This window comes from Euprymna scolopes, chromosome 9 (assembly GCF_053919585.1).
Source record: "Euprymna scolopes isolate OS-2025 chromosome 9, ASM5391958v1, whole genome shotgun sequence".
In the NCBI taxonomy this organism is placed as follows: domain Eukaryota; kingdom Metazoa; phylum Mollusca; class Cephalopoda; order Sepiida; family Sepiolidae; genus Euprymna; species Euprymna scolopes.
In genome coordinates, this window is record NC_136490.1 from 130720934 (window position 1) to 130733384 (window position 12451).

At 33.7% G+C, this 12451-nt stretch overlaps 1 protein-coding gene across 1 annotated transcript in view; it reads right to left on the bottom strand.

Annotated features, from left to right (window-relative positions):
- The window catches only part of LOC145284833 (zinc finger protein 236-like), a 113924-nt gene that overhangs the window by 78321 nt on the left and 23152 nt on the right, over positions 1-12451 (bottom strand). Inside the window, exons 3-4 of the mRNA XM_080133809.1 lie at positions 11477-11779; positions 2960-3096 (exon numbers count right to left, since the gene is read on the bottom strand). Coding sequence (XP_079989935.1) covers positions 2960-3096; positions 11477-11779 — 440 coding nt within the window. The remainder of the gene's footprint in view (positions 1-2959; positions 3097-11476; positions 11780-12451) is intronic.

Genomic DNA, 12451 nt, shown 5'->3' on the forward strand with positions numbered 1-12451 from the left:
GCTGCAAGGAAGGTTGGCTCCCTCTACCGTGCTAGAAAACTACTTACGCCTGACAGTATCCTATACCTCTATAAGGCCACCATTCGCCCATGTATGGAGTACTGTTGTCACATCTGGGCTGGTGCATCTGCTGCTTGTCTCTTGCTCCTGGACAGGGTTCAAAAGAGAGTTGCCAACCTGATAGGTCTTGAACTGTCATCTAAACTTCAGCCTCTGTCCCATCGACGAGATGTTGCATTCCTCTGCCTGTTCAACAAATACTTTAATGGTGAATGCTCTGACGAACTGCAAACACTTGTACCTCCCCGACGTAACTACCCCCGACAAACCCGACAAGCTACTAAGTCTCATCCCTTTACAGTAGAGATCCCTAGGTGCAGGAAAGCCTTTTACTCCAATAGTTTCTTCCCCAGAACTGCGGATCTTTGGAACTCCCTTCCGGGATTCTGCTTTCCCAACTGCACTGATATGCAGAAGTTCAAGTATAATGTTAACAAACATCTTTCTACTCATCTCCCTTCATAATGACCCCGCTAATTAAGTCCCTGATAGTAGCCCCCTGCTTCAAAGTGGCACTGTGCCTTGTTTGGGGTGAAAATTGAATAAAAAAAAAATAAATAAAAAAAATGTGTGCTGTCAAAAGTAGTACAAATTCCAAAACATTTAGAAAAATAATCCAGTAAAAAAGTAATTACTAGTAAAAATGGAATATTATTACTTATTAAAAGTGAAAAAGTTGTGCAACCAATTCAGTATGACATATTGACTTATCTCCCTTGCTTTCCTTGAAATCCACTATTGAAAACAGAAAATGTCCAATTGCTAGTGACTATAATTTTTTGTGGAGAATAGATCTAGCACATCTTTACCGGATTATTTTTCATAAATTTTTTTTTTAATTTATACCAATTTCAACATGACATGCAAGTACATAATAATGTTTTCACCTGAAATGCGTTTGTGTCACATCTCACATGTGAGAGTTTTTTATAGGTTCTCTTTTATAATTGAAATGTATAAATTTTATTTATTGAGATTGTCGGACTGACTTTCTCATCTTGGTCGTTATAGTCACAACGTTTCGGCTGTTTTGCCCTCCGGCCTTCATCAGGTGTTTTGTATCAAACTGGGGAACCGTTTGTTAGGAGTCTCGAACCCAACCCTTTATTATTATTACGGGGGTACCGTGTTCAGACTCCAGCTAGGCTCTGGGACATAGTTGCTGATTCTCTGTTTTGAATGTTACTTTTCACTGCCTTCGTTCAGGATTGAACTCAGCACTTTGGGTAACTGTAAACTTTGATACACCGTCTAGGACCACTCAGCCATATGTCACTTGGACAATTCTTAGTTGGTTTTGTTAATGTTAAACCTGTGTTGTTATTCAAGGTTTTCTCTCTCTATTATTAACAAAAACCAACTAAGAATTGTCCTAGTGACATATAGCCAAGTGGTCCTAGACGTTGTATCAAAGTTTACAGTTACCCAAAGGTACTGAGTTCAATCTTGAATGAAGGCAGTGAAAAGTAACATTCAAAACAGAGAATCAGCAACTATGTCCCAGAGCCTAGCTGGAGTCCAAACATGGTACCCCCGTAATAATAATAAAGGGTTGGGTTCGAGACTCCTAACAAACGGTTCCCCAGTTCGATACAAAACACCTGATGAAGGCCGGAGGGCAAAACAGCCGAAACGTTGTGACTATAACAACCAAGATGAGAAAGTCAGTCCGACAATCTCAATAAATGAAAACACCTCATCTCAAAAATACAGACAATTACTGTGTAAATTTTATGCTTGTACTTCTAGTTATTGTCTTTTTTCATTATATTTTATTATATCTATATCACACAGAGCTTAACAAATTTGCGTGACATAGAATCTGGAGTGTATACATGGCATAATCATAAATATTTATTAAAATTAACCCACTTTTATCAGTTGTATTATCAGGTGTATTTTGTTGAATTCTGGAATCTTTGAACTCTAGAATCTCTCTGTTGAACTCTGTATCTGCATGGAATTTCAAACCGATCCCTTTATTCAATCCATGAGGTCAGCATGCTCTCATTCCATGACTGGTTAGGAGTCCCAACTAATTTGCAATTGTATTTTAACTTTCGCTCGCACTGAAGATTGAACCTTCAATTTCCAGAAAAGTGGCACTATACAACTGAATTTTACCAAGTACTTTATACACTATGCCATGATTTAATACAAATAATGAATTCCCAACTAACAAAATTCAGAAACATAAATCCATTTTTATAAAGTATTTAAAAATATTTTTAAAAAAAGAACCCATTTTTATTAACTAGCTTAAAATGTTGTACATACAAGTACTGCTGCCACATCTGGATAGGAGCTGCTAAAAACAGCCTATCCTGTCTTGACAGAGTACAAAATAGACTTTGTGGCTTAGTGGGGGATGCTCTTTTCTTTTCCCTGCAACCTCTCCCCCACAGAAGAGATGTTGCGAGTGTGTCTTTGTTTTATCATTATTTCCATGACAAGTGCTCATCTAAGCTCTAATCTCTGGTCTCCCCTTGCCAATTTTTCACGATAAACACCCGTCTAGCTGAAACCATTGTCAATAATTTTCTCCACTCTTTATCTGTGCCTAAATCAAAACGTAGATTCCATGAACAAAGCTTCTTTTTTAGAACTGCACGCCTGTGGAACTCTCTTCCGTTTGCCTGTTTCCTACCTGACTACAACTTGGATGTCTTCAAGTCCAACATAAATAAATTCCTGATGAACTGCCTCCTTAAGTAAGACATTTTATCAAATCTACAATACTAACAATTACTACGATACTATCCCATACTGTACACGGAATAACCCTTATCCCCAAGTGGTCTCTGGGCCTTGAGTAGTGATGCCCACCATGTAAAAAAAAAATGAATAAATAAATAAAAAAATAAAAAAATGGTCATATGATAGTGTAAGAATTGCTCACTTGATTCGGTAATGCTGCTTCATATGTTCCCTTAATAATGTCAATTTGGGAAATTCTTGTGTGCATTGACGACAGGGGTATGATCGCTTGCCTTCCTGGTCCTGACGATGTTCCCTCATGTGTCGAACTAACTGGCCCTACAAAGGAAAGAAGAATCTATATAATAATATACCAGAGCAATTTCACGTTCATATGTACATTATCAACCTTCATTCTTTATTAAAAGATAAGATTGTCTAATCACCAAATATCAATGGCTATGATGCATTTTTCTATAAAATAATAAAATCAAACCTATTTTCTAGCCAATGTTAAATTACTTTAAATAAAGCTTACTCAGTTATAGTCAACTAACATACTTCCTAACTTCCAGCATAGTGCTAACGAAAGTGGTAACAAGGCAAATCAGTTCCTTTATTTTTATTGTTCTTCAGTATTTCTACAGTGAAGTGATTTATTGAAATAAAATATAAGAAAAGGACATTGTTGAAACGTATACAATAAAAATTAACAAAATTATGCAGATAAAAATAACATAATTAATCTTTAATGGCACTTTTAATGACAAAATTTAAAAAATGTTTTTATTTTATTTTATAAGAAATATGTTTATGAAATTTATTTTTATAAGAAATATGTTTATGAAATTACAAAAATAAAAGACTTTTTTTTATTTTAAAAATAAAAGTTTTTTATTTAAATTTATATAATGAATATATGTTAATGAATGTATAAAAATATCAGAAAAACGGAATAAAAAAAGAGTACATGCACAGGGAAAATATAGGCGTGCGAGAAAAAAATGAAGGAACTGATTTGCCTTGTCACCACTTCCGGTAGTGCTACACAAAAAGTTAGGAAGTATTAGGTTGACAAGAAGGTTCAGGCAGAATTTTAAATTTTGATTTCAAATAAGTTTTTTTTATAATACTTATACATTATATATCATTTCAAAAAAGTGTTTTTCACTCTATCTAATTGTTTAAATTATAATCGTTTTAAAATTTTCTATTTTTCAGAATGTTGAATATAAATTGTCTATTTTTCAGAATGTTGAATATAAAATGAAACAAAAAAAAAAATTTCACAATTTTCTTATTTCAATTCAAGCTAGGCTGAAAAACTGCTGAAGCAGCTTGCGATATCAATGAGGCATTTGGTCCAGGAATTACTACTGAACACACAGCACAATGGTGGTTTAAGAAATTTCATGGCGGCAACAAGAGTCTTCAATATGATGAGTGTAGTGGTCGGCCATCGGATGTTAACAACGATCAATTAAGAGCCTTAGTCGAAGTCAATTCATGCACAAATGTTCGAGAACTTGCTTCTGAATTAGAGGTAATGTATACGACGATTTCCAACTACCTGAGAGAGATTAGAAAGACAAAAAACTTGATAAATGAGTGCCTCACAAATTGAACGGCATCCAAAAAGAAACACACTTATGAAGTGTTATCTTCCCTTCTTTTACGTAACAAGAACAACCCGTTTCTCAACTAGATTGTGATTTGCAATGAAAAGTGGGCTCTTTACAACAACCGTCATTGCTCAGCTGAGTGGCTAGACACCAACAAATCTCCACAACACTTCCCGAAGTCAGAGTTGCACCAAAACAAGGTCATGGTCACCGTTTGGTGGTCTGTGACCAATCTCATCCATTACAGTTTTTTGAATGCAAGTGAAAGCATCACACCAAACAAGTACTGTCAACAAATAGATGAAATGCATCAGAAACTTCGAGAACACCCAACAGAAAAGGCGCAAGTATCATCTATGACAATGCCTGATCGCACGTTGCTAAACCGACCCTGAAGAAGTTGAACAAATTGGGCTACAAAACTCTGATTCATCCACCACACTCTCCAGACCTCTCACCTACTGACTACCACTTTTTGAAGCATCTTGACAGCTTCAAGTGATATCAAAAAAGTCCTTCAGTGACTTCATCACCACCAGAATGCAAGATTTTTATGTTACTAGCATAAATACACTTGTTTTGTGTTGGCAAAAGTGTGTTGATTCTGATGTTGCTTATTTCGATCAATAAATTCTTGTTTGAGCCAAGATCTGATCATCTGAATTTAAAAGTTAAAATCCGCAGAACTTCCTTGTCAACCCGATACATTAGCTGACTATGACTGGTTACTCAAGCTCAGCAGTTGTGTGTTCTCAATTCACAATGTATCATAGTCCCATGACTTGTTCTTAGGAGGATCACAACTCCAAGAAATCTGGAACACAACAAACGAATCTTCAAAACTTGATAAAATGGCTGGAACCTCTGAAGACATCGTCCTTTTGTTTTCATTTCACTTCAGGTAGTTCTCAGAAATCAAGGGGCCCTTCTCTGGGACTAAAACTTGATCTGTATATTTAAAATAATTATTCCAGGTTAATATTATTCAGAGTTAAAGCATCCAATGAATTTAATGATTTAATGAGGTTTATACAAGAGTGCTCAATACCAAGATAGAGCAACATATACTTTTTTATTTAGTTTTACATAAACATTTGGGCATCAATAAACATTCATGAGTATGTTTCAGTCAATATATATATATTGAAAATATAAATATCTTAGCGTTCAACTAAGATTTTTCTCTACCTCTTAAACGTTGACTTGATGAAGAACATTGATTTTTCTCTCCACAAATGATCAGTTAACTATGTTACAGTATATCTTTTTTTTAGTCTCCTGGTCTTACAGGATTCCAGAACAAGAATTTATCTGATCTAGTTGAGTAACCAGTTAAGTGTCATTATTTAACTTTGGCAGCATTCATCCAGGATGGATTGAACCAGCTTCTCCCATAGAATACACGGCATCCCGGATGAACACAGACCATGCATGAGGATCAGCAGCAACTAAGATAGTTATAGGCAAACAGTTCTGGGATCAGTGGCAAACACTGTAGACCTATGAACCAAAGGTAGGTTCGACGTCGGTTTTGATGGTGTGTAACCACGTCTTCAGATGGTCCCGGAGCATCTTAATCAATTTTAGAGTAGTAATAATATTAGAATGGTACAATGAAAGTGTAATGCAAATCTTAAAGACAGACTTAGATCTGATGATCTCTGAGGAAGATTAAAATTGAACAGTATAGAGACGTCGTGTGTAGAAGAAAAGACTTCCATAGTATAGCCACATTAAAATAATTCTTGGGTTAGTACAGAACAATTGAGGTAGCCATTTCAGCTTACAGCAGAATGGCAAGGAAAACATGAGAGAAAGTCATAAGAATATACTTGAGAGAAAGTGGAATAAATAAAGATGTGCCAAAGATAGGGCTCTAAGCACATGGCAACATGTACAATGAACGTTAAACGTTAATATTATGTTGATTAATATTGTTATATATATCCTTGCATATATTCTTTATACTCGAGGGACAGTCCGGGATTGAATGAGGATCAATGAATTTTTCACCCTCCCATATATTTTATTGTCATCAAAATCGTAAAATCAACCATTTTTCAATCAAATCAAGTAATTGCCTACTCTAGTTTGGGACCCATCATGATGTACCAAGAGGAAACTTCACATGACTTCTTGAAGTAACTTAATTCATAATACATTAAAGTTTACATTGCACTGTAGAAAACCTACTGTTGATTTTATAAAATTATTTTATATAGGAATAATGGATTGAATTAAAGTTTAAAATGCAATAGTCAAGTATTATGGTTCAATTGTACTCTAAACAGAAACATTCCTTTCAAACACGCTCTGTCATATCATTATACCGGTTATACATGTTGATTTTATATGCTGGGTCTTTCTGCTTGTGCGGTAATAAAACTTCTCAAAATGTACTTGCAATGGATAGCTGTATAAGGCATTAACTTTGGTCAAAATCACTTTCTTTCATCAGATTTTTTGATTATCAGAACTTATCGAAAGCATTCTGATACAAAAGCTAGCTAAGAACACTGATAGGCGCATAAAATACATTTGTGTGAAATTTCGAAAAAAAGTCGCCAAGTTATTTAGGAGTCTATAGGGAATAAACACGTGCGCACACATACAAAGTTCCTTTTAAGTAATGATAGATAGATAGATAGATAGATAGATGATATATATATGCATATAGTATATTTATTTATACAAACATTATTCGCTACACATGTGCATACTTGTTTCTACCACAACTCCTTTTAAGAAGCAGCATTAATGGACAGGCTACTCAAAATTTGTGATGTAAATATCTTTGTACTAAATTCCTTTATCATTTTTTTTCATTTCCCTTTCATCATTATTTATTATTTTGAGATGTTTGTCTATGCCTGTGGTGTAGATTTTAGAGTGGTCAGAGTCAATTTTAGCCGTTCTTTGACCTCCACTCCATAAACTCTTATTACTACGACCGTACTACTGAACGTGCCAACTTCTTTTTCTATCATAGTCTCCATATACATACCTCCAAAAATACAGGTATAGATAAACATCTCAGATTAACATAATAGAGAAATAATAACAAATGGTAAAGGAATTTAGTGCAAAGATGTTTACATCGCAAATTATGAGCAGCCTATTTCACTCTCTCTTATCTCTCAACCTATTTTCTGTGCTATCTATCTTCTTTCTTTATTTTTCTTTCTTATGATTTGTTCAAATGGAAAACTTTGTATGAAAGAATGACTATTTAAAACCTGGTTTCACAGAAAAAAGTCTAGCTTGAAGATGCTGCTTCTCAAAAGGAGCTGCAGTAGAAATATGTATGCACATATGTAGCCAATATGGCTTCATTCAGTCTTGTCAGATTATGGATATCCATTGAAGGGTGCCTACACATCAAATTATTGTGGCAAGAGTTGTCCAATATCCAACCACATCTCTCCTAAGCCGACACTGTTTTAATTGCAGTTGCAATTATATATAAGTTCAGCACGACTAGAAACAATGCCATGATAAACAATGCCGAGAGCGCATACAGTGCGTAGCGTTCCCAAATGGTCACTTATCTGGTACTAGCCAGGCTCATCGTTGCTTAACTTCGGTGATCTTGTGAGAACTGGTGTGTCAGCATGATTGTGCCATATATATGTAGCCAATAACCTGCATATAAATTAATATACTATAATTATGCTCTGCTTGTTATTGATCACTTTTTGATAAACACAGGAGTTTCAGTGGATTTACATCTAGGAAATTACAATGATACAATCATATATATCAGGACAGTTGTCTGTGTGTGTATGTCCAGCTAAAAGTAAAATACTACAAATCAACTAGGTCAGGTTTAGTCAGGAAGGGTGCAGTTTTCAGCTAATTCATGTACTAATTTAGAAAGAAAATACTGACTCGTTCCTTGGGGAATCTATTAAATAAAGATGAGTTGTTTGTGTGTGTATGTCCAGAGAGGAATACAAAGTTATTAAATATAGGAGAATAAAAATAGGGAAATAAAATAGATATAAAAAATAAGTACAAAAATATAAAGATATAAAGGGACAAGTGAATAAAAGAAGAAAAAAAAAAAGAAAAGAAATAAAATGAAAATACGACAAACAGAGAAAATATATGGTTCTCTTCCATAATTTGACCAGAATTCTCGTGAATTCCCGTCAAGCATGGATCAGGCGAGACCAGCAATTATCGGTGTCAGCCAAGCGTTGTTCAAATTGTTGAAATGCTAACTCGACTTTTTATTTTATTTATTTAATTTTTTTTTCTGTTATGTTTTTAGTAATTTTTAAGGTGATATTAAGGGGGGGGGGTGATTTCTTTTTTCTGATTAATTACTTATTATTTTTTTTTTAATTGAATTTTTGGGAGTTTGATTAGCCAAAGAAAAAGCGCTATCTAAATGGAAGCAGACGACATTCGAATTGGAAGAAAGCGACTAAACCAACAAAAAAAAAAAAAAAAAAGAAAAGTTGACAAACAAATATATTTTCAAACTCGCCAAACAAAAAAATGACAGGCAAGAAAATAAATCTATACATGTTAGAAAAAGAAATGAAAACATCGATGCAAACAATCTCATATTGTCAGAAGAAGACATTGCTGTCCCCAAAAAATGAGGTGCAACAAGTGTAAACACAAATGTTTACTTAAAAAAAGATTGTGCATAAAGGATGGTTTCTCCTGGAGATGTACAAATGGACAGTGCCACCAAAAGAACTTAACTGAACAACAAGTCTTGAAAATAAATAAAAAACAAGAAAAAAAAATATGGTTACAAAAAAGAAAACAAAAAACCCAAACTTGAATTTACACCTAACAATTATACGGTTAAAAAATCTTTTCTTGGAGAAAAAAAACAAACTTTCTGTTGATAAATATTTTGCAAAAAAATAAAAAATAAATAAATAAATAAACAAAGAATAAAAAAATAAAAATAAATAAATAAAAAATAAATAAATAAATAAATAAAAAATAAAAAATAAATAAATAAATAAATAAATAAATACTAAAATGAAATAAATTATTTTCATTTTTCCAGGTACGTTTGTTTTGTTATTTTTAATTATTTGCATTTATATTTTTTCCGGTTTGTTTTATTTTTTCCATTAGTCTGTAACGACGCTCGGCTGACACCGATATTTGCCAGTCTCGCCCGATCCATGCTTGACGGGAATTTACGAGAATTCAGGTCAAATTATGCAAGAGTACCAAATATACAATAGGAGAAGAAGATTTTTTGCAAAGTTTTTTGGGTCCTTATTGAGTGCAAAGCAGTATTGAAATATTTAAAAAAAAAAAAAAAAAAAAAGAACCAAGTAACTAGAAGTTCCTCTGTGAAAAACACAGTCTCCATCCAGTTTAAGTGGTGATTCAAGGAAACATGTTGCAGTTTGTGGTGCAAATTTTGCAATTTAATTAGGATATAAAAGCTGGGATGAGAACACCCCCCATATATATATACACTTCATACTGTAACATTGATTACAGACTAAGTCAAAATTTGGCTACCAGTATGGAAATTATATATATATATATATATATATATCCATCCATACTGGTAGCCAAATTAAATATTGAAATGCTCATATCTTTGGTTCTATGGGACATGAAAATTTGCAGGCTTGTTTGAAGATTATAATACTATTCTATGATTAAAATTTTATGACAATTAGTAAAAAAGGACCTATATTTTCAAAACAATAAAATATGCCCAAATTTGCTTACATTTGTATATATAGTGTCTTGCAGGCCGACTTCAGTATTGCTGCGTTGGTTGTCTCCACTGTGGCCTTGCCAGGCCACTTTATATACATATATATATATATATATATATGGTATAATCATGTTAACACACCGGTTACCATTAGATCACCAAAGTTAAGCAATGTTGAGCTTGCCAGTACTAAAATGGATGACCATTTGGGAATTCCCGGTGCTGCATGTGCTCTCTGCTTATCTTGCACATTGTTTCCAGTTGCCACTGAACTCAAGCAGCGCTGATTCAAGAGAGGTGTGGTTGGAGATTATGCAACCCTTGCTTCATAATTACACATGCAGTACCCTTACAGGGGATATTCATTGTCTTTCAAGACTGAACGGAGGCTTCCATTTCCATATATATATATATATATTATAGAAAAATGCGAGTATTAAAAGTAATATGGTTAAGCTTAAACATGGAAAAGTAAAAGGACTAGTTTTTAAAACTGGTAAAGAAAAGGACAAAATATTCTAGTAAAAAATATAATAAATTTATAACTTAAAATATTGCAGCATTAAGAATTGATTATATAATGTTATAAATTGAATTTTGGAAAAAAAATTCTTAATGCTGCAATATTTTAAGTTATAAATTTATTATATTTTTTACTAGAATATCTTGTCCTTTTCTTTTCCAGTTTTAAAAACTAGTCCTTTACTTTTCCATGTTTAAGCTTAACCATATTACTTTTCATGCTGGCATTTTTCTATAATCCATGATTTTTCCAGGTTTCCAATAAATTCACTTGTTCTTTGTTTAATTTCAGTCTTATTTTTTTGCCTCCATAAACACATATGTAATAACAATATACGGCATTCTTCTGCTTTCAATACAATACTCCCAATTATCTCCCTTTCATGCTTTCATTCTGTTTCATGAGTTACTTCTCTTTTCGCGACAGTAGATGGAAACCAATCATAAAAAGCGTCGCTCACCTTCTTACATATTCTTATGATTTTGAACACCAGAAAATTCATCATAACTTTTGCTTTACTGAACGAAAATTGAAAATTTTTTGCCACAAATATAGCTGAGAAGATGATCTATAAACTGTAATAATTGTTTGAAATTTGGTCAAAAAATAAGTGAGCGGTGAAGCTTTAAGTTCTAAAATGATTAAAACTGCCACTTAACCATATATTCAAACACAGTAGTGTTTGAATGATATGTGTGTGTGTGTGTGTGTGTGTGTGTGTGTGTGTGTGTGTGTGTGTGTGTGTCGTGAAGACAATACGTTCTCTTCCCATTGTTATTTCTCTATAATAGAATATGGTGAGACTTATTCTGTAACCAATGGTAACTTACATTTAATAAAGATCACTCAAGTTCAAACGATATTTACCTGCAAACTAAACTCATCTCCACATTCAGTGCACATGAGGCTTTCTTCCTTAACATGTAGTATGATGTGGGCTTTTAGGCTAGCAGTACGGGTAAATGTTTTGCCACATTCAGGACATGTTGGCTGCCGATTATCATTCTGGGGATGAGTCGCTAGGTGAAGCTTGAGATTAGCCTCAATATTGAAGGAATCATTGCACACTGTACAGCGGAACGGTTTGTCGTCATCATGCGTTCGGATGTGGCGCTGCAGTTGGTTCCATTTTGGGTAGACTTTATCACAGGTTTCACAGCGATACGGACCCTAAAATCAATAATAATAAAAAATAACTAAAAATGAAAAAAAAAAAAATCAACATATTTACAAAGAACTAATATAAAAATAAATTTCAAGAATTAATAGAAGCTTAAATGTTGCAATCTACTTGATTTTGTCTAATCTATAATATAAATCTCACCTGTCTGTTTAAATGTATGTATGTATGTATGTATGTATGTATGCCTTACAAAAACTTTCGACAGAGACGATAGATCCTGACAAGATCGGTATCATTTTGAAGCTCGACATCTTGGATGAAAATTATCAAAAAATTGACCAAAAACATTAATTCCTTCACCCTAAACTCAGCCATTTTGTACAAGGGGGTTGATTTTTTTCGCCGACATTTTATCAAGTCATCGTCACCATTGGATTGACTTCGGTTAATTTCAACGCTTTTGACTTCCATCACGGAGACATTGGCTAAGATGTCAGATTTTCTTTCACTTTCTTTTCTGCCTTTGCGTCACGGGTTCGAGCCTGCCTGCCTACTACTATTTTTTATTTTTTTGGGCTCAACACACACCTCCAAACACCCAGGCAATGGCGGGCACCCAGGCTAGTTCATTGTAAGAAAAACAATATTTTCCAACAAATGATATTTTCAGATGATTTGATAAATGTTTTACAAGAAATGTTTTTTTCAAAATGATTTGG